The sequence below is a fragment of the Gekko japonicus genome, unplaced genomic scaffold (genome assembly GCF_001447785.1).
Source record: "Gekko japonicus isolate JY-2015 unplaced genomic scaffold, Gekko_japonicus_V1.1 scaffold369, whole genome shotgun sequence".
NCBI classification, from domain to species: Eukaryota; Metazoa; Chordata; class Lepidosauria; order Squamata; family Gekkonidae; genus Gekko; species Gekko japonicus.
Window position 1 is genome coordinate 708,577 of NW_015160846.1, and position 20,809 is coordinate 729,385.

Genomic DNA, 20,809 nt, shown 5'->3' on the forward strand with positions numbered 1-20,809 from the left:
CCCACCCCCCCCCCCCCAAATGGATGTTCAAAGCTCAGACCAGTCGCCAACAAACCACAGCCTGGCTTCAGTTTTCATCTGTGACAAAGGCAACATATTGCCCTGCCTCAGGTAGCAATTGTGAGAATGAATGAGAAGGGCTTGCTAATTTGCCAAAACCTGGAAGAAAGGGCAAAGCCTCCATCCCAGTCAAAAAAAGCTTCCGGAACTCCCCAAAGAACCCAAGGATTCAGTGCCCCCGAATGAGGGTCTCTTCCAGTAGCTTTGGGAAGCAAGCCTGAAGGGGAAAGGTTAGTAGAGTTTCTGGAGAGGGGCTAGATGTACCAGAGCCTCTGTAGCATGTTTTCCATAAAAACATAAGAGAAGCCAGTGTTGGATCAGGCCAATGGCCCATCTAGTCCAACACTCTGTCACACAGTGGCCAAAAATACCAGGGGCCATCAGGAGGTCCATCAGTGGGGCCAGGACACGAGAAGCCCTCCCACTGTTGCCTCCCCCAAGCACCAAGAATACAGAGCATAGAATCATAGAGTTGGAAGGAGCCATACAGGCCATCTGGTCCAACCCCCTGCCCAATGCAGGACCAGCATAAAGCATCTCTGACAAATATTCGTCCAGCCTCTTCTTGAAAGCTGCCAGTGAAGGGGAGCTCACCACCTCCCCCTAGGCAGCCGATTCCACCTCTGAACCACTCTGACCGTGAAAAGGTTTTTCCTCATATCCAGCCGATACCTTTCTGCGTGTCATTTAAACCCGTTGCTTCAGGTCCTGTCTTCTGCTGCCAACTGCAACAGCTCCTTGCCCTCCTCCAAATGACAGCCTTCCAAATATTATTATTATTATTATTATAAACTATAATAAATCATTTATAATAATAAATTATGAATGATTTCAAACATCCCTTGCCCCAGACTGAGAGTTCCTATCTATACTTTGTGGCGAATAGCCACCGATGGACCTCTGCTCTATATGTTTATGCAGTTCCCTCTTGAAGCCATCCATGCTTGTAGCCGCCGCCACCTCCTGTGGCAGTGAATTCCACGTGTTAATCCCTCTCTGGGAGAAGAAGGACTTCCTTTTATCCGTTCTAACCCGACTGCTCAGGAATTTCATGGAGTGCCCACGAGTTCTCGTAGTGTGAGAAAGGGAGAAAAGTACCTCTTTCTCCACCTGCTCTATCCCATGCATAACCTTATAAACCTCGATCACGTCACCCCTCAGCTGTCGTTTCTCCAAGCTAAAAATCCCCAAGCGCCTTTAACCTTTCTTCGTAGGGAAGGTGTTTTACTTTTAAAACAAAATGCTGGACAATATTGGGCCGTGGCCTGTTTTCCTTTGTGCAAAAAACCCCTTAGAATTGGGTAATGCATACTTCAGGACGTGTGACGAGCCCTGCCGGATCAGACCAGGGGCCTGCGTGGACCATCCTCCTGTTTCCAGCAGTGCTGTCTTCCACCTGTGCCCCTTGGCTTGTACGCACCAGACAGATAGTGTCCACATCCAGCGGGAATACAAGTTGTCGCTTGAGTGGGTTTTTCATCCCGATGGTTAACTTCGACTTTCCCTCCCCAGTTCTTTGGTGGAAGAGTTTCGTAAGACGCTCTGTGCCCTGTGGCAGGGGAGTCAGACGGCGTTCAGCCCGGAGTCCTTGTTCTATGTCATTTGGAAAATCATGCCAAATTTTAGGTAAGTCCGGTGAGAAAAAGGGGAGAATGAACTTTGCAGCAACCCAGGTTGCTGCGTGTCTTTCTGGGGAAAGAAGGCATTTTGTTGACCATGAATGCCGCGTTCCACCCGCTCTGAGAGCCCCTCGGTCTTCAGGGGGTGCCACAAACAGTGGCTTTTGCCTGCTGCATGTCGGAGGACTTTGGTTTCCTCATCATCTGCAGAGCATTGTGAAGCCATTTTAGAGGTAGGCGTGTTGAGACATATAAAGTGCAGGAACCCCAAAGAGGCCACGGGGAACACACCCCTTTTCGGTAGCGAGCGCGCTTAATTAAGAATGCGCGGCTCCGACAGGCCCGAGCAAAGCATACCGGGCGAAACTTCCTTGATTCTCTAAATGTGAACTAGATGCTGAAAGCTTAATGGTAAATGACTTCTGCAGTGAGATGAAACCTGTGCGCCGTTGACGTCGTGCAGCCAGACTGTCGAAAAGAGCACAGTTCACGCCAGTAAATGCAAGTGTCATTCCTCTCCAAGGTCTCCCTGTCCCGGCCCCCGAACCTCTTTCAAAGGAGCACTGAGCCCCGTTAGGAATAATTGTGCCAAAGGTAAGTTTGCTCCACGTTCTCAGGTCGTAAAGCTGTTCTGTTGATGTGTTGAACGCCTCTAGCAGTGCTGAAAAGATGCTCTGAGCACAGCCCATGAAGCAAGACACCCAGGCTGATGCTGTGTCCCAGGCTCCTGGTTACGTTCTTTCCTGGCCGATGAGAATCAAGGAAGTTTAGCACCCGTCGTTTCAGAAGGCCCAATCCTGTTTCTCCTCTTATGTCTCTGGCCAGCTATTGTCCTCTGACCAGTCATTTGACGTCAAAAACGAATAGATCTGTCCCTAAGCTGCTCTGGCAGATTTTCAGCACTGTGGCTTCACTCGTTTGTTTTTTACAGAAAGGACCGCCGTCTGGGAATGCAAAGTGTCTCTCATTTTCTGTAGCAGGAACGCCAGCTTCTTGGTGCGGTGGGAAGTCAAAGGTCCCAGGTGCACCTCCCGGTATCTCCGGTTAAAGGCTCTTGAGGTGCAGGTTGGGGGAAGAAGCCCCGCCCACAGAGCTAGAGGCACCAACTGTCTGAATGGCCGTAAGGCAGCAGCGGCCCAGTGCTGCTTCATTCCAGGTGCCAGCGGTGTGGGAATGTGCTGGCAGCAGTGCTCCCTCTAAGCTGTGCGAGTCTCGTGAGCAAAAACTCTACGTTGTGATCTACTGGCATGAAAGTGGTAAGCGGGCGATCTGGCTGCTGCAGAAATCAGTTTGCTCTGGAGGGCTCCTCTCTGAGCCGAGACAAAAAGGTGTGAGGTAGCTCACACTCACTCAGCTTAGAGGGAACGCTGGCTGGCAGTTCTTCAGAGGGAAGCTTAATTCTGAGCACCGTCTGGTGGATCCAGCAGGGAAGAGGTTCCCAACGAGAGGTGCCACTCAGAGAGCAGCCAGCCGCGGGAGTCTTCTCTGTGAGAGGGAGGCAGGAGGCGGTCCGCCTCCTTCTCTTCTGTGTCTTGGAACGAGAGGATGGGGAAAGTCTGACTTGGGGAAGTGGAAAACTGTTTTTTAAAAACTGCCTGCCCTCCTCTGTTGTTTGCATCAGTGTGCCAGTGCAGATGTGGGTGGGCAGAGGCCCCTTTCAGGAGTAGCTCAGTGAGAGGCAAGCCTGCTCCCCGTTTGGCTAGAGATGAAGCGGCCTGATTAGGAAGACAGGCCTGCGCTTCGGGAGAGTCTCTCACAAAAGCTGGACTGGCTCTCCTAACCCGGAGAGGACCGTGCCACTGAGATGGCCGCCGTGTTTGTCGGCAGTGCCCCCTCTAAGCTGTGGAGTCTCGTGAGCAAAAATTCTACTTTGCGAGCGCCTGGCACTAAAGTTGAGAGGGAGCGAATTGGCTGCTGCATCACTTAGTTTGCTCCGGGGCTCCATCCTTCCTGAGATGAGACAAAAAGGGGTGAGCCAGAGGCTAAAAAACTGCAAGCTAGCTCATGCTCACGCAGCTCAGAGGGAACAGTGTTTGTCGGGCTGACTGTTTTGCCCCTTCCAAAACCTTGTTTGCTTTTGCTCACTTCTTTCTAGGAGAAGGCAAGTTTAGCTGCCACATCCTCACTCTTGGAAAGAGAGCTGGGGGTGTGTGTGTGGGGGGGGAGGCAGAGCACACAGAGCGCCGTGTCAGCAGCTCTTCTGGGTGTTGCAAGGTGAATAAGAGTGCAGTTGGCACGGTCGTCTCTCGCAAGCTTGAATCAGAGGGAACCGCCGTAGGTTCCTGTGGGGAATCGATTGGGCCAGCACGGGCACCCCCTTTTGAGTCGCTGTGTGTCTGCCCTAGGGCACCTGGCCTCGGCCATTCATGCGACTGGCCACATTTCCTCCGGCTCTGAAGTGGCGCCTGGGTCACGCTGGGGGTGGCCAGGGCCGTCTGCTGATCAGCTGCGTTTCTGTGCCACCCTTCCTCCACGGATGGCTGGGCTGTGTGCGCAGTTCTCTCCTCCCCCGTTTTGCCCTCACAAGCCATCCTGTGAGCCAAAATCCTGCTTTGTGAGCTCCTGGCGTTAAAGTGGTGAGCGAGCCATTTGGCTACTGCCTCCATCAGTTGGCTCTGGGGCCCTCCTTCCCGGGGGCAAGACAAACATGTGTGAGCTGGAGGCTAAAAAACCTGGGAGCTAGCTCACAGTCACTCGGCTGAGTGGGAACACTGCCTGTGAGGTCGGCCGGCCGGCCTGAGATTGTGCAGCTGGCCCAACACCCAGTGAGCCTCCTGGGTCTCTGGGGTCCCGCTCTGGCCACGGCATCATGCCGGCTGCCTGGAGGACTGCACCCTCCGCTCTGGAGCACCACGTCTGCTTGGTGGCTGTGCTGGCTGAGAGGTCCCGAGGGCTGAGCAGGCTTTAGCTCCCCTGCCTGGCTCACAAGTCCCTGCTCCTGGCTAGCTCACTCTCTGTGCAGTGGCTGCTTTGGGGGGGGGGGATGTTGTGTTGGAGGTGAGCTCAGGCGATAGGATCCACTCCGACGTAACAGTCCAGCGCCTGCCGTGACGTGGACGTGTGAACCAGCCCTGCGTTCGGTGGAGAGGAGCCAGTTTGTCTCTTTTAATCTTCTACAAAGTAAGGGGGTGTCAAAGCATCCCTTCCCCACCTTTTGCCAGTATTAAGTTAAAAAAATTCTGCTTCTGAGACATTAAAACAGGTGGGCATCCGTGCTGGTCTGAAGTGGTAGAACAAATCTGGAGTCCCGTGGGGGCACCTTCAAGACCAACCAAGGTTTATTCCAGCAGGCCTGAGCTTTCGTGGGCACGCACACTTTTGCCAATACACTGGAATGGGAGGTCAGGTTCAGCCCCCGTCTGTAAGGTTAGAACCTGGCCTCCCATTCCGATGTATTTGAAACAGTGTGCCTTGCACACGAAAGCTCAGACCTGCTGGAATAAAACGTGGTTGGTCTTAAAGGTGCTGTAGGTTGGGCTCTTTTTTTTTTGTAAAATAGAGTGTTAATACAGGATGCAAAACTGTATTTGGTAACTGTATTTGGGGAATGTTGTCAAATCTGGGAAGAGCGATGTGGTGAAGGGAGCCGCGTCCTGGCTGAGCCTCTCGCTCCCCTCCTCCATCCCGTGTTTGTAACAGCCGAGCCCTTGAGAGGGTTGCTTTGATTAGGAACGTGAAGGACGTAGCCTCTGGAGCGGGCCGGACCTCAGACTTGCTCTGTCAGCAGACAGATTGCGGGCATTCCAGCGGGGAGGCTGACGGCCCTCGGAGGCTTGAGTTTGCTCCCCCAGTCCGGCCTGTAGAAAAGCCAGACTGTGTCTGCAGACACGGCCCCGTGTAGTGGTGTGAAGTGCTGTGGCGGATGCCCCTTGCGTGGAAGTCAGCGCCCCTTTCCTTGTCACTCTCCTGGGGATCGCGCCCATTGCCACAGAGTGGAGTAGCCGGATCGACAGGGAAAGGGTCGGCTGCAGAAAGCCACCGGGGCTCTCGAACTTCAGAACAGGCAAAAGGGAATACTTCCTATGGAGCGTGGTTAAAATGTGGAATTTGCCACCAGAGGATGTTGCCACAGGAATAAACAGCTTGAAAAGGGGATTGGATAAGTCTGCCAGTGGCTACAAGCCATGGTGACTGAGAGGAACCTCCACATCCAGAGGCACTAAACCTCTGAATCCCAGTGTCAGGAGGCAACATCAGGGGAAGGGCTGGGACTCTATGCCTTGTTGTTGGCCCTTCGGAGGAACTGGTGGCCACTGTGTAAGAAAAGAATGCTGGACTAGGTGGTCCCTTCCTGGTCTGACCCAGCAGGGCTCTTCTGATGTTCTCCTCAGGGGAAGGCCTTGGCCTCTCTGCCCTGTTGCTGGCTCTCCAGAGGGACTGGTGGGCCACTGTGTGGGGACGGGATACTGGAGTAGTTGGACCCTCACTGGCAATGCTCCCTATAAGCTGTGGAGTCTTGTGAGCTACTGGCATTAAAGTTGCGAGTGAGTGATGTGGCTACTGCATAAATTAGTTGGCTCTGGAGCCACCCTTCCTGAGTGAAGACAAAAATGTGTGAGCCGGAGGCTAAAAAACTGTGAGCTAGCTCACACTAACTCAGATTAGAGGGAACACTGCTCACTGGACTGGTCTCTTTTGATGCCCTTATGAAGGCCTCGGCCTCTCTGCCCTGTTGTTTGGCCCGTGTGTGAGACAAGGATGCTGGACTAGGTGGACCCTCACTGGTCTGACCCAGTAGGGCTCTCCTGATGTTCTTGTGACTTGCAGGGGAGGGTGTGTCTTTAAGTGGCCACTGGACTCCTGCTTCATTGTGCTGCTGTAAATGAACCACATTTATCCCGGTGTGTGTGTGTGTGTGTGTCAGATCTGACTTCAGCACATGAAAAGAACTTTGCAGCCTGAGCCGTGTCTTGCAGATCTGTATGGGGCTTGGGGTGTGTGTCATTTTGGGCACACCACCCGTGTCCGCTTCTTCCTGTGGGCATTGCTCCAAATCCCCCGCCCCCGCCAAGGTGTGGGAGCTCAGTCCCAGCCGCCACTGAGGTGCTGAGGCAAACAAGCAGATGCACAAGGAGATGTGGCTGCTGCCGTTGCAGTGCCTGAGGGAGGGGGGTTGCAGGAGGGATCTGGGGGGTTGTGCACTGGGGCAAGCTTGGCTTTTAGCTTGTTAAAAGCACGTCTGTTCAGAGGCGAGCGAGGAGCAATAGATGCTCCAGCACTTCACGGCAGAGCTTGGGTGTGTGTGTGTGCATTAAATATAAGATGCCTTGAAATAAGACATCTGGGTTAAGTAAAGCAAGCCCATCTGCAGAGCACTTTGTAACTGCTAATTAAGTCCGTGTTTTACCCCACGTGGATCAGCGTACTTTGTTTTGCAACTGCCGGACTCTTTCCTCCCCCAGTGGGATGTGCTTTGAGTCACTGCAGGGAGGCTCCTTGGCTTTCTCCCGAGGGCCGGATGCAGGGCCAGCAATGATTTCCCCCCCCTCCCCCGGTCATCTGCTGATGCAGCCCCTCCCCACACCTTGAGAGCCCCAAGAGCTCTGGGCAGCCAGGAAGTGCTGTGTGCGAGGAATGTCACAGCAGGGAGTGGGGCTCCTACAGTTGCGTTTCTGCGCATTTGAGGGATCTGTTCCTATTCAGCCGATGTTCATGCCTGACATGTCATGCTGTGTGTTGCCGGCACCTGGTGTACTCATCCCTGTCTTCTATGTTAAGGGGGTACCAGCAGCAAGATGCCCACGAATTCATGCGTTACCTTTTGGACCACCTGCACTTGGAGCTTCAAGGCGGCTTCAACGGCATCTCCCGCTCCGTCATCTTGCAGGAGAATCCTAGTCTTTCTGCTGGCAGTAGGTGTTGCATGTAAGGAGACGCCGTTTGTTCTTTCCGGTCCCGGAACTGGCTCCCCACCCCCGCCCCCTGCCCGGGCACTATCAGAGTCTAGGAACTTGCATCCAAAACTTCCCTGAATGAGACCTTCCTGGCTGTAACACAGAAAATGCCAATTTACATGCTTTCTGGGAAGCATCTAGAGGAGGGGTGTCGAACGCGGTTGTGAGGGCCGGATCTGACATAAATGAGGCCTTGTTGGGCTGGGCCATGTGCGTCATAAAATGTAATGCCAGGTAGCGGAGATATACACTTTATAAAGGACACAGACACAAAGGGTTTTTTTAACTTAAAATAAAAACATGCTTAAAACATGAGCACTCTTGCAATATTTTGTTTATTTAAGTGTCTGATAACTGACACTTCTTGCTCTGAATTATTGCATCAAAATGGTCTGTGCTGTTGCAGTCTTGAGTATACTGTTCAGGTGTGTATCTGTAAGCTGCAAAGCTACGATGACGCAGCAGCAGGAGACAGCCAGTTCCACTGCGGGTCTGAGAGAAGCCCTCCGGGGGCCTCATCTGGCCCCCGGGCCACATGCTTGACACCCCGGCCCTAGAGAACTGCAATTGGGAACGCCTCAGGAAGGAATAAGTCAGGAAGACTTACAAGATGGCACCGACCAGCATGGCAGGCATCACTACCAAATGGCAATAAGGCTGCAGGGAAGACAGTCTCCCTACAGCCCATCTCATCCCCCCACCCCTACCTCAGTGGAAGGTTTGTGCCCATCCCAGCGGATACACTTCAGTCTCGCCCTGTCTTACCGCTGCCAGTGGGAGAAAGGGAGGCCTGCCCCCTCGCTTAGCCCTCCCGCCCCCCACATGCTTTCTCCACCTTAACTAGTGCAGCTGACATTCCTGAAGGACAGGAAACCACAGATCCCACTGATACAAAGTAGTCCAGGAGAAATAATTCTTCTTATGTTCCAAGTCAGGATAATTGTTGACTTAATCAAATGTATTTGTATGTGATGCGTAAGATTTTTTTTCGTGGCACGTTCATTGCCTTTTCAAGCTGTTTCGCTGGAAGTATCACTTAATCTCTTAAGCTTCTCCGATAACCAAAAATGAATGTTCATAAAGATACCAACATTGTTTTAAGCTTTCACCAAAGGGCTTTAGACTGAACATGGACATGGCTTTGGACATGGCTTTGGACTAAAGCAACAAGAATGTTTCCCATCTCATCTAGTTCCTTATTAAGTCCTGGATAAGATCCATCTGTATAACATTTGTATATTAAGAAGAAATATTTACACTCTGCTTCCCCAACTTTGGTTGTCCAAAGTGAATCACTTCAGAATAAAATAATATATATTACCAACGCTCCCTCTAAGCTGTGAAGTAAGCAAAAATCCTACTTTGTGCGCTCCTGGCATTAAAGTTGTGAGCGAGCGATTTGGCTGCTGCATAAATCAGTTTGCTCTGGAGGCGTCCTTCCTGAGCTGAGACAAAAACGTGTGAACCGGAGGCTAAAAAAACTGTGAGCTGGCTCACACTCACTCAGCTTAGAGGGAACATACACTAAAAAAAACACACCCAACCACCCTAGTACAGCGATTTGTAGGGCCCAACTCTGGCAATTGTGGGTCGTGTCAGACCCCCATGTGCCAGGCGATGCGGTACTGGGAGTGGGGAGACACTGGATTCCACCTGTTGGGAGCCTGGAGCCTGTCCCAGCTGCGGCAGCGGGGGAAGAATAAGAGACAGGGAACGGATCAGATTCCGAGGAGTTTGCTGTAAGGCTCGACTCCAGAGCTTCAAGAGAGGGAGCTGTGTTGGTCTGTAGCGGCAGAAAAGAGCAAGAGTCCAGGAGCACCTTAAAGGCTAACCAAATCTGTGGCAGCGTGTGAGCTTTTGCGAGTCACGGCTCACGTCAGAGAAAGCCCACGAAAGCTCCTTAATCCTGCCACACATACTCTCCGGTACGGCTCTAGCACTTCAGCATCAGTTTATCCTTGGAAATGGCACGAGGGTTTCCAGCTATCTGGAGGGGGGGAAATCCCCCGCCCCTTGAACCAGGGGATGTTGTTTGCCTCCCTGCCCTGAAAACCTTTGGCTGCTGATTTTTTCCACGCACAAAGCCTCCCTTAAAGGGGCAAGACTTCAGACAGTCCTAGGCAGCGGTTGAGAGCTTGTTTGTCTGTGCTGTTGGTATTGACCCGGTAGATAGCAGTCCCGAAGAGCGGGCAGCTCCCAGGTTGCCATGGCAATTAAAGATTGAGTCCTTGGGCTTAGGAAATGGCCTGCTGTCACCTGGGCTAGAATCGTGGCACCGATTAGTCCTTTGGAAGAGGGCTCTAAGCACAGGGTGGAAACGTGGCCGCTGGTAGGGTCCACTGTCCACTGAAACGCAGCAGTCAGGCACCTTAACCACCTGATACTCCTCCTCTCCTTTGTAGATCTCAACATGATGCTGACCAGCAAGAACTTACCTGTGTGGCTCAGCAATCTTGTTTAAATGACTTGCACACCACATTAGCATGCCATTCCAGTTGTGCTAAAGTGGTATGCAAAGTGGCAGAGACTGTGAACGAGCTGCTGGAAAAACACCACACCCGAAAAAGTCTGATGCTGAAGTGCGAGAGCCGTACCACCAACCCTCCTCCACACCTCCCTGTGTGTGTCATAATTGGTACAGACCTCTGCTAGAAGGGGGATGAGTGCGTGGGGGGTGGGGGCAGCACATGTGATTTGGTGACCTGTTTTCAGGCCCGGGACAATGTGGTGCCTGCCGTTCCCGTTTGAAGTGGGTCCCTTCTGCCCGTCTGACTTGGGTTTGTCTTGAACCCCCTTGGTGGTGTGGTGAGCAGCTGGACGGAGTGACACCATCTCTGTTTGGAGTTCAGATAGTTGGCTGCTTTCCATGCTCGTTCAGATGAAAAGCGCCATTGGCGTGGAAAGGGCTCAGAACTGCCAGGGCTCACCGTCGGTGCTCGCACAGGGCGGTTCCTGATCCCACGTTGATGCTGATGCTTCTCTTCCTCCTGCTAGAAACGGAGCATCGACCGTGGTCACCGCCATTTTCGGAGGCATTCTTCAGAATGAAGTCAACTGCTTAATCTGTGGGACGGAATCCAGAAAGTTCGACCCATTCCTAGGTATGGTTTATCTGTCCCTGTACAGCTAAGGTTTTGTGATGGGTATTTAGGTGTGTGGTGGGGCTTTGGGGGGTTCTGCCCCCTTGTAAATGCTTTTTTCCAATCATTTGGAAACATTTTTTTTAAAGACATGCGCTCCTTTTAGTAGAGTGGGGTGCTGTAGTAGACTAATTCCCGCACTGAGCAAGGGGGTTGGAGTAGGTGACCTCTAGGATCCCTTCGGACTAATTCCCGCACTGAGCAAGGGGGTTGGAGTAGGTGACCTCTAGGATCCCTTCGAACTCTGTGTCAAGAAACTGGTCTCCTTGAAGCGAGTTTTTCTGCCTAATCGTTAGCTTTCTTGACTGCAGAAGTCCTCACCCCCACCTGCCGACTTGTTCTCAGAACTGTTGCTTAGGCTGGCTGAAGTGATTAACGTGCAGCAGCTGAGAACTGTCATCTAAAGGGGTTGACGGCTTGTGGTTTAGAGAGCTGTCCTGGTAACAGCTTTCTCTTGGCTAAATGGCTTTTCTTTCTGCACCAGAAATTTTTTTTGCCCCACAAGCATCAAAATCCCAGCTATGGGCCTGCGGGTATTTTGTCAAAACGTGAATAAACTGTTCTCATATCTGACATTAATTTTGACTGTCTCTGTTTAGACCTCTCTTTAGATATTCCCAGTCAGTTCAGAAATAAACGTAACAAGAACCAAGAAAACGGACCAAGTTGCACGTTACGGGGTATGATATTTACCTGGAGCCTTTCTAATTGGTAGTCTGGTGTCTTCAGCAGTGGGGAAGTTAAAAGAAAAAGAAATGTGCAAAACGGGTTTAACCCTCCTCTCAACTGCACTCCCTTCTAGATTGTCTGCGCAGTTTTACGGACCTAGAAGAACTTGACGAGACAGAACTGTACATGTGCCACAAATGTAAGAAGAAGCAGAAGTCCACCAAGAAGTTCTGGATTCAGAAACTGCCAAAGGTGAGTGAGGGGCGGGTGGTGAAGGACGAGGGGTCTGGATTCTCACAGCAGCTTCCGTTGAGTGTCCTTGAAGAACGCTTCTCACTTCCCCAGTTGTGTGGACTTCTCCATTCTCTGCCTTCTGCGTTTGTTTTGCAAAAGTGTGAGCCCCAATCACTCCGGCGTCTTTGCTTTTGTCGTGGGGTTTGGCGTGTGGCATGTTGTCTCCTGGAGGGGCCCTGCCAGGGTCAGAAGGCAGGACATGCATTTACCAAAGGGACAGGGGTTACTTTCCTTGAATACCCGTTCTTTGACATCCAGGGAGGCAGCGGCAGACCCCCTTCTCCGCTCTGTGTGGCTCTACATCTTGTGTCCAAGGCGTCCATTAAGACATTTTCACCGAGTCATCGGGGTTCTGTGTTTCCTTGAACGCTGCAGGTGCTGTGCTTGCATTTGAAGCGCTTTCACTGGACGGCGTATCTGAGGAACAAAGTGGATACCTACGTTGAGTTTCCCCTGAGAGGCCTAGATATGAAATGTTACTTGCTGGAGGTACGTGGTTGAGAGGGCATGTGCGGGGGTGGGGGGGGGCCCTGGAAGGCGTGGGTGGGGTCCTCACCACCTTCCTTCTATGTCTCTCGCCCTCAGCCAGAAAACAGTGGCCCCGAAAACGGCCTGTATGATCTCGCAGCTGTCGTCGTTCACCACGGCTCAGGGTGAGTGTGCCAACAATCCCAACCAGAAATTCCACGTTGGGTCACTTCCGGATTTGCTCTGCTCTGGAGCCCATCGTCCCAATGCTGGAAACTTGACACACAGTGCCCCTTTAAATGCACAGTGGTGGGCATGCAGATGGCACCAGAAGGGAGCCCTTGACTACTGAAAGGATTTCTCATGAAACTTTGATTCCGTCAGATTTGAGGGAAGCGTAGCAAGATGTTGCCCCAGATGATCCATTTGTAACTAACTTATGAAGAATCTGAACTTCACGGTCAGAGTGGTCCAAAGGTGGAATCAGCCGCCTGGGGAGGTGGTGAGCTCCCCTTCACTGGCAGCTTTCAAGAAGAGGCTGGACTAGATGGTCTGTATGGCCCCTTCCAACTCTATGGTTCTGTGCATCTCAAAGTCATCTTCTAAATGGGGTCAGGAGAGGCAGCGCTGCATCCCTCCCCAAAGTACTTACGTAATCAGTGCTTTCTAAAAACTTAATAAAAAAAAATGGGAGGCAAGAACAGTTGCCTGAAATGAAGACTTCAGCATCTTATTCAAATCGAGTTTCTTTAATGAACGAAAGTCAGTCTGTATATTCACTGCGGGCTTGCCTGTGGCTCAGTGGTACAACAGCTGCTTGCCACACGAAAGGGCCCAGATGGCACTGCCAGTCCCAAAGGTTCTGCAGTGCAGGACTTTGCTCTGAGACCTCGAAGAGCCGCTGCCCATCTGTTTAGAGACTCATAGAATGTGAGAGTTGGAAGGGACCTTGCAGGTCATCTAGTCCAACCCCCCGCACTCTGCAGGAGCACAGCCGGAAGAGAGCCCTACAGTGTACCCGAAAGAGGGCCGTCCAGCCTCTGCTTGGAAACATCCAGCGAAGGAGCCTCCACCACCTCCCGAGGCAGACTGTCCCACTGCTCAAGCACGCTCACACTCACCAGGCTGTCCTTTGGAGTCCGGTGTTCGGAGGCAGTTTCCTGCCTTCTCAGTCTGTCCACTTCTGTTTTCAGAGTCGGCTCCGGCCACTACACAGCCTACGCGACTCACGAGGGGCGCTGGTTCCATTTCAACGACAGCACCGTGACGCTGACGGACGAGGAGACGGTGGTCAAAGCCAAAGCCTACATCCTCTTCTACGTGGACCGGCAGGCCAAGTCGGGATCCGACAAACTCTAATACCTCTCCCCGCCTCTTGCATATCGTGTCCAGCGGACAAAACATTTCCAGTCCTCCACGAATACTTGATCCGAGACTCTTGATTTCATTGTGCACTTTTCAGACTTTTTCTTGGGTTCTAGTTCTACTTCGTAAGTAGTCGCCGTTTGATTTGTTAAAACACGGACACAAGCTAACTTCCTTTTTTTTGGGTTAGTTACGCCATAGGGGGGAGGGGGGGCGGACCCTCAGCAGATAATGATTTGCTGCTTCAACTAAATTTTTATATATATATAGTTTCTACTTTAGTTGCTTTTGACTTTTTTATATCCATGTTTGTTTGCTTTCTAAAGGCACATTTACATCAGAGAAACTTGAATCCTTCGCGTCAACACCGTTAACGTGTATTTGATTATGAAAAGCCACAGAGTTGTTATTATGTAAGACTTCTGTCTCTCTCGCGAACGCTCGCTGCTTGGGGCCACGGGTCGCGTCCCAAGCCGGTTTTCCCGCGGGCACCTCCCCCCCCGGCTGCCTTTGTCAAAGGGATGGTAAAACTGCGGTCTTGACAAGCAGGCCAGCGACTGTGCTGCTACTTCGGCCTGTGGAGACAGTGTCCCCATCACAGCTCCTTGCACTCAAGCAAGCGGCTGAGTGGGTGAGAAGACGGACTGTCCCACAGGCCTGCTCTCCCCCCACTTTAAAGAGGGCAGGGAGGGATTGATTCTCGTTGTACCACAATCAAAAATGTGAGATCCCCGGTGGTGCTTCCCTCTAGGAAATTGGATCGAACTCTTCTCCTCCATTCCACGCCGCCGCTCTCTTGTCCTGCGGTCAGCAATCCCCGAGGGCTGTCAGCGGAGCAAGGGAATGTGTCCGGGCACAAGCGAAACTCATGGCTCAGGCCTTGGCTAGAATGTCTGCCGCAGGGGTAGCAAAGTTCTGATTACTTCACCTAGCTGTTGATGGTTTCCCGGTGCAAGCTGGATTTTGGGAAACGTACAATCCAGCCGAGTTATATGACTTACACATTTTATAAAGATTTGGCATTTCTAGTTCTGTCTTATTTGTGGGAGTATCGGGATGCCTTGTGCAAGAGGTGTTAGAAAGGCTGGCTTGCTGGGAAGGCATGTGCCCGGATCCTGGTGGTTTCTAAGATGCAGCTGCCGAGAGGATGCGGCCGTGGTTTTGGAAATAGCATCTTTTCAGCGCAGGGGGCGGCAACGAGCCCAAAGCCAGGGCCGTTTGCTATGTTTCTGTCCTAGCTGCTCTCACTGAATGTGATGGAGGTGGGCAGTCAGAGGAGAGTTGTTGATTTCCGTAGCTGCTTTCTCTTTCGTGTTCTCCTCCTTGGAGGAGTGTTAACTTCCTTGTGACTAGGAGTTTCTTTTTGGGGGATGTGGCCGTTGACCTCCAATGCACTTGTTCCTCCTGTTCCCAAGGCGGCACCCCCCCGGCGAGATGCACATGGACAGTCTAATCAGTGAGTTGTGGCAACACACGTATTCCTCTTCCTGGTGGAGATCTTTTGCTCGTCCACTGGATTTTACTCAGTGAGTTAATGTCAAAAAGTGACGGATTTGGACTAGCATTGGATCTGTGTCCGCCTTTGTGTACATATATAGCTTGTCTCTGAGGAGAAAGGGGGGGAGAGCGGACTCCCTCCATCCCAGCCAGTTCGGCCACTAGATGACATTGTGGGCATCGCAGGTAAGCAAGGTAGCTGCTTGCTGCACCAAGTGAGGGCTTGGCCTGCACTCACACCATTAAAGCTGGCTCCATCTTGTTTAGAAAGGGAGGGTGCCCTTCCCCACTGCTTCTGGTGCTGGTCGAGGGAGCCATTCAGCCGCTCTGGCCTTCAGGCATAGGGAGTCGCCTTTGAAAGGGTGTTAACGGAGCCAAGTCCTGCCAGTCTGAAGGAAAGACGAGCCGTTGGCAGCAAAGGGCAGACATGGCTGGGCCGGATGGGAGTGCTGGGACGAGCCCATCGCCTTGTTCTTCGTAGTCCTGGACATCTTGAAATCTCTACTTGCCCAGCGTGGTGGGTGTTTGCCGTTAAAATGTAGCATTTGAACCTCGGGGAGAGAGTCCAGAGCTCTTTGTCTTTCAGCCACAATTCAAGCTCTCAAAAGAATATTTCTCTGGAAGATTTGCCATTAAAAATCTTTCCCCCCCCCTCAGTGGTAGCTGTGCTAACTGTGCGTCTCAATGAGTTTTCCTAGGTAACTGGGTGCTAAAAGGGCCCTTGTTGGGCATTTCCTAGGAGTTTCCTTTTTGCTCCCTTGAAAGCCAGGGTGGGGGGTGGGCGGGCTGAAGAGCTTGGTTTTCACAGGCACGTCTCCTTTGTCTCTCTGACCTGGGCAGACCGATCTCATGAGATCTCGGAAGCTAAACTGGGTGCGCCTTGGCCAATATTTGGATGGGAGACCACCGAGGAAGTCTAGGGGGGCTATGCAGAGGCAGGCTGTGGCAAACCATCATCTCTTGCCTTGGAAACCCTACTACGGGGTCACTGCAGGTCACTTGATTGGGGGGGGGGAATCCTTGGTATCCCTACTGTCCCAAGGTAGAGGCCGTTCTTTAGCCACCCGGAAGAGTTTTTGCCTTCTCCAAGCAGCCGTAGGCCAGCGTGCGTACCAAGGGGATGGTGATCTGTCCACTTGACTAGCTCTGCCTCTGCATTAGGCCTTGAAGCGCTCTGGAGGTGTGTCTCTCGTCTCGTTTCACAAAGAGCTGGCAAGTTGCTTCCGCGGCTCTAGAAACCAACACTTCTGGCGGCAGGAGGAGAGTTAGCACAGAAGCCAGGAACTCGAAGAGGAGTACCTGCCTCAGGCTTCCTCCTCTAGCCGGCCCAGAGAGAAGGTGCTGCCGGTGATGCCTGCGGTGCCCCCTGCTCAGCGTTCGGGCTCTGGCCTGCTGCGGAATGGCTCTCCCTGCCCCCGGCAGGCACCCACCCACCCACCGCCTGCCCCAGCTGCAGAGTGGCTGCTAGCAGCACAGCAAGGGCTTCGCTCCGGTGTCCGTTCCTTTGGAGGTGCTCCAGACAACCACCGGCCATCTAAACGACACGCCTGGCCTCTGAGGAAGAGCGAGATCCTTTTAAGGCAACAGCTGAGCCAACGGAGCCCATCGTGTTGCTGCTGGAGCCGTTCCCGGGGGGGAGACACTCCGGCTGCAGCCCCCGCCCCCCTCGATCCTTGCTCTCTCCTCACCAGCTGCTGGGCCCAAAATAAACCTCCCCTCCACAACCATATTTGTGCAAGAGACCCAGGAGTGCCTTGGAAGCGGGTCTGTGGCCGGCAGGAGCGGGCTCCCTTCCCGCTCGCACTCGGGGAGAGGGATGCACATCACGCAGCTGAACGGGGAGTGCCTGCTCCACCTCTTCTCTTTCCTGGACAAGGACAGCCGGAGACACTTGGGCCGGACATGCCGCCGCTTGCTGGCGGTCTTCCGGGAGCCCTCGCTGTGGCCTCTGCTCCAGTTCCACTCTCCCTCGGAACTCACCAAGGGGAACTTCGTGCTGGGGCCGGCCCTGCGCCACCTCTCCATCTGCTGGCACTCCAGTCGCGTCAAAGTCTGCAACGTCGAGGACTGGCTGAAGAGCGCCTTCCAGAGGGACGTCTGCAGCACCCACGAACACACCGTCAACAACTTTTTGCTCCAGGTTTGCCAGAGGTAAGCCCCCCCCCCCAACTCTGAAACGTTTCAGCCAATAGGGATCTCTCATGCAGGATTCACCACACAAACACCCTCCCGAGGGCAGGCTCCAGGATTTACGTACTGGTGAATGCCCAAGTGGGGCCCGCTGATTCCTGCTACAAACATTACAGAAACCCTTCTGGGACCTCTCACTGGGATTTCCCAAAAGGCTCCTGCTGCTACTTGCACAGGGATAAGCATTTTGCCACATAACCATCTGGATTTCCCCAATCCTCCGCTCTCACTGCTTTCCCATGCCGAGATTTCTACACCTTGAAGAAGCAGGATTAGGTTCTTGCTCTTGTATCCCAGCCCTCCAGAGTGGCTCTTCCACCACCCTCCCCTGTATCGTGCACTCAGTCCTGCCCCGGGCATTCCAAGCATTTTTCCAAAGCGCTGTCCAGCCCAGCAGCTGCAGCCAAAGAAGTTTTTGCCACTCTCTCCCTTGCCTGGGAGCATTAACCATTGCGTTGATCTGCTAAAGTAAGATTTAGAAGTGCCAGAGGAGAGACCAGCAAGATACTTTCTAGAACAATTTTTTTTTCCAGAGCCGAGGCTCCCTCTAAGCTGTGGAGTCTTATGAGCAAAAATCCTACTTGGTGAGCTGCTGGCGTTAAAGTTGTGGGCGAGCAATTTGGCTGCTGCATGAATTGGTCTGCTCTGGAGCCCTCCTTCTTGAGCGGAGACAAAAAGGTGTGAGCTGGAGGCTAAAAAAACTGCAAGCTAGTTCACACCAACTCAGCACAGGGGGAACACTGTTCAGAGTGTACCTGTGTTGGTCTGCAGTAGAATAGGTAGAGCAGAGTCCAGGATTTTGGGGGAAGGGGGGGGATATAAGCTTCCAGGAATCACAGGCGCTTTGTCTCTCGTAAGCTTTAAAACCCCCCCCAAAAAAATCTCGTCCATCTCTAAGGTGTTGTCCCTAAAGTCACTCTCCCATAAGCCCCCCAGCAATTAGCAAACTGAGACTGGCTTCTCAGGGCAGGCATCAGCTAGCCCCGATGCCACAGGCCAGTTGAGAGGAGCAACACAAGCCGTCTACCGCCATGCGCAGGACAGGGATGCCCACTGTATCGTGATCTCTGAGCTGGAGAGCCCAAGCAAGCTTGACCTTGCCGGATCTCAGAACCTAAGCAGGGTCAGCTCCAAGGCTCCCTCTGAGCTGCGGAGCCAGCCTCGTGAGCAAAAGTCCTACTTGGTGAGCCGCTGGCGTTAAAGTGGCGAGCGAGCGGTTTGGCTGCTGCATCCATTAGCCTGCTCTGGAGCCACATCCTCCCTGAGCGAAGACAAAAATGGGTGAGCCGGAGGCTAAAAAGCTGGGGACTAGCTCACACTCACTCAGCTGGGAAGGAACACTGGTCCGCTCTTGTTTGAATGGGAGGACACCCAAGAAGTCCGGGAGTCGCAACTCGCAAAGCACCTCTGACCGCCTCTGGCCTTGGAAACCCCACGAGGTCGCCAGACATCGGCTGCAACCTGACCGGCATTTCCCACCACCACCACCACAGTAACCCCTACCTGCGTCCCTAAATACAAATACACACACTTCAATCCTGTCTAATTCTACAGACCGCACTGATGACCCCTCACCACAGCTCATTCTCTCACTTAACAACAGACAGGGGCCTCGGTGCTTCCATCTCGTTTGGCATGTCCTACTTCGGGCGCCTGGGTTGAGGGGGAGAGTTCCGATATCCCGAGCTGAGAAGGCTAATCATCCCTCTTCAGCCCCTCCCCTCATTCGTGCAAACCGCCCAAGCAGGCTGGGGGAGGTTACGGCAGAGAGGCTGAGGAAGAAGCGGCCTTGGGTGGGGTCAGTGCCGTGTGCCCTGAGCTGGCCAGGAAGCCCCTGGTGGGCCAAGAGTGCTCTGCCCCCGTGCAGTTTGGAAGTCCTGTAGACGGTCCTCCTCCTCCCCCTCCTCCCTTAACCTGCAGTGTTCATGCCTTTTCAGGTGCCCAAATCTCCTAGCCCTGAGCCTTTCGGGCTGTGGCCATGTCACGGATGAAGCGGTGGCGTTGCTGCTCCAGAGCTGCTCCTTCCTCAAGACCCTCCAACTGGAAAACTGCGTCCGGATCAGCGACCGGACTCTGGAAGCCGCGGCCCTCTACGCTGGCTCTTTGCAAACACTGCGGGTGGACTTCTGCAGGAACATCACCCAGGCTGGCTTGCAGAGATTCCGGGAAAAGCGTCCCGCGGTAACCCTGAAAGCGGAGAGGAGCGCGGACATGATCCCAGACCAAAAACCGGGCAACAACTGGATGTCTGACAGAGCAGCAAAGAAACTGCTCTGGTACTAGGAGTGTCCTGTTACGGGTGGGCTTGCGTTCAGGGGTCGTGACCACGTAAGCATCTGTATGGAAACACTCGGGCACAACCACTAGGAAATCCCCCTGCGTGAACCCACTGTCAGTGTGAGGACGTCAGCCCGTCTCTAGAGGGCCTTGGGTTTCCGTTGCCTCGAAGTGGTAGAAGGCTAGAGGGATGCCACTCTCTCTCCGTTTCCTTTTCACAAAACAAGGAGCTCAGTAACCTGTTTGCACAATGGCTTCTGAAAGAGATCTCCCTGGGAATTCTGGACCAGCACAACCGACAGGTGACGAGCCAGCAGACGATAAAACCATGTACATTATTCCCACTTAACGCAAACATCTCAACTTGTGATCATCTCTGAAAAACCCCAAGCACTGGGGAAAGAACGCGCACCTCTCATCTCCCAAAAGCTTTGTATGTACCATACCTGTTGATTTCTACTGAAATAAATTATTTGGTGAAAATAAAACCTGCACCTCAATGCCCATTATCCAGCAGATCTCTCTCTCTCTCTCTCCCTCTCGTCTTCCCTACGCAGCCCCCACCCCCTTCCCTGAGACTTTCCCCAACCTTCCAGTACTGAACAACAAACTATCCAAAATCACTACAGGATGAAATTGCATCCACACAATTCTGTCTCTGTCCTTGCAGCCACGGAGTTCACCACACAGCAAAAAAAGGACTAAATTTTCTGATTCACAAGCAGAAGCAACAGGCGGTCTGCGTCGGCAGAGACGGCCTGGCATCCTGCATTCTGTCTCTCTGTAGGATCCGATAAGGCTAGAACAGCAGGTAAGGTCCGGCTTCTGCCTTGGCACTCCACAGGGTGGCCATGCGTACATCCATCTTTCAGCGCCCCCAGCTCAGCCAGCTGATGTTGAAAAGACAACCGGGAAATCCCCCCCCCCCAAAAAAAAAGAGTCAGAAACAAACAAGGGGGATTTTAAAAAGGAGGACAAGCAGAAGGCCAAAATGGCAAAAAGCCCGTTCTGGGTCCGCTCCGCTCCAAAGGCTGAGCGGGAGACCCGTCGGAACCCACGTTCAGACAGCCAGAACAACCCCGCCCGTCATTCAGTTCTTCGATTTGCTTTTTATTTTTCTCTGCATAAGGAACCCTGCACAGGCATTTCAAATTAAAACAAAAATAAATATATGAATATTCATGTAAAACTGTCCTTTCTAATGAACAATTATACACAATGTACAACTCTTTGTGTTCACGTGGGAGGCTCGGCGGACGCGCCCATCCCAACAGAAAACGCACCAGAAAGGCTCCATGCAAGCTTATCAAAAAGAGAACCGGAAAAACATGGGGGG

General features: G+C 52.8%; 2 protein-coding genes across 2 annotated transcripts in view; both read left to right on the forward strand.

Moving 5' to 3' along the window:
• Window positions 1-15,653, forward strand: part of USP3 (ubiquitin specific peptidase 3) — a 67,401-nt gene extending 51,748 nt beyond the window's left edge. The window contains exons 8-15 of the mRNA XM_015420125.1: window positions 1,573-1,686; window positions 7,398-7,544; window positions 10,568-10,674; window positions 11,313-11,393; window positions 11,516-11,634; window positions 12,052-12,165; window positions 12,262-12,329; window positions 13,338-15,653. Coding sequence (XP_015275611.1) covers window positions 1,573-1,686; window positions 7,398-7,544; window positions 10,568-10,674; window positions 11,313-11,393; window positions 11,516-11,634; window positions 12,052-12,165; window positions 12,262-12,329; window positions 13,338-13,503 — 916 coding nt within the window. The 3' untranslated portion in view covers window positions 13,504-15,653. The remainder of the gene's footprint in view (window positions 1-1,572; window positions 1,687-7,397; window positions 7,545-10,567; window positions 10,675-11,312; window positions 11,394-11,515; window positions 11,635-12,051; window positions 12,166-12,261; window positions 12,330-13,337) is intronic.
• Window positions 15,654-16,521: 868 nt separating this feature from the next.
• FBXL22 (F-box and leucine-rich repeat protein 22) lies at window positions 16,522-20,401 on the forward strand. The gene is made up of 2 exons (XM_015420204.1): window positions 16,522-17,157; window positions 19,134-20,401. The coding sequence occupies exons 1-2, from the start codon at window positions 16,823-16,825 to the stop codon at window positions 19,477-19,479; spliced, it is 681 nt and encodes a 226-aa protein (XP_015275690.1). The 5' UTR covers window positions 16,522-16,822; the 3' UTR covers window positions 19,480-20,401.
• The last annotated feature ends 408 nt before the right edge of the window (window positions 20,402-20,809 follow it).

What these genes read in the sequence shown, in the direction of transcription:
- FBXL22 (XM_015420204.1), top strand. Translation starts at nt 16,823, where the DNA reads ATGCACATCACGCAGCTGAACGGGGAGTGCCTGCTCCACCTCTTCTCT. An exon ending in TTGCTCCAGGTTTGCCAGAG is followed by an intron (nt 17,158 to 19,133) that starts GTAAGCCCCCCC and finishes ATGCCTTTTCAG; the next exon opens with GTGCCCAAATCTCCTAGCCC.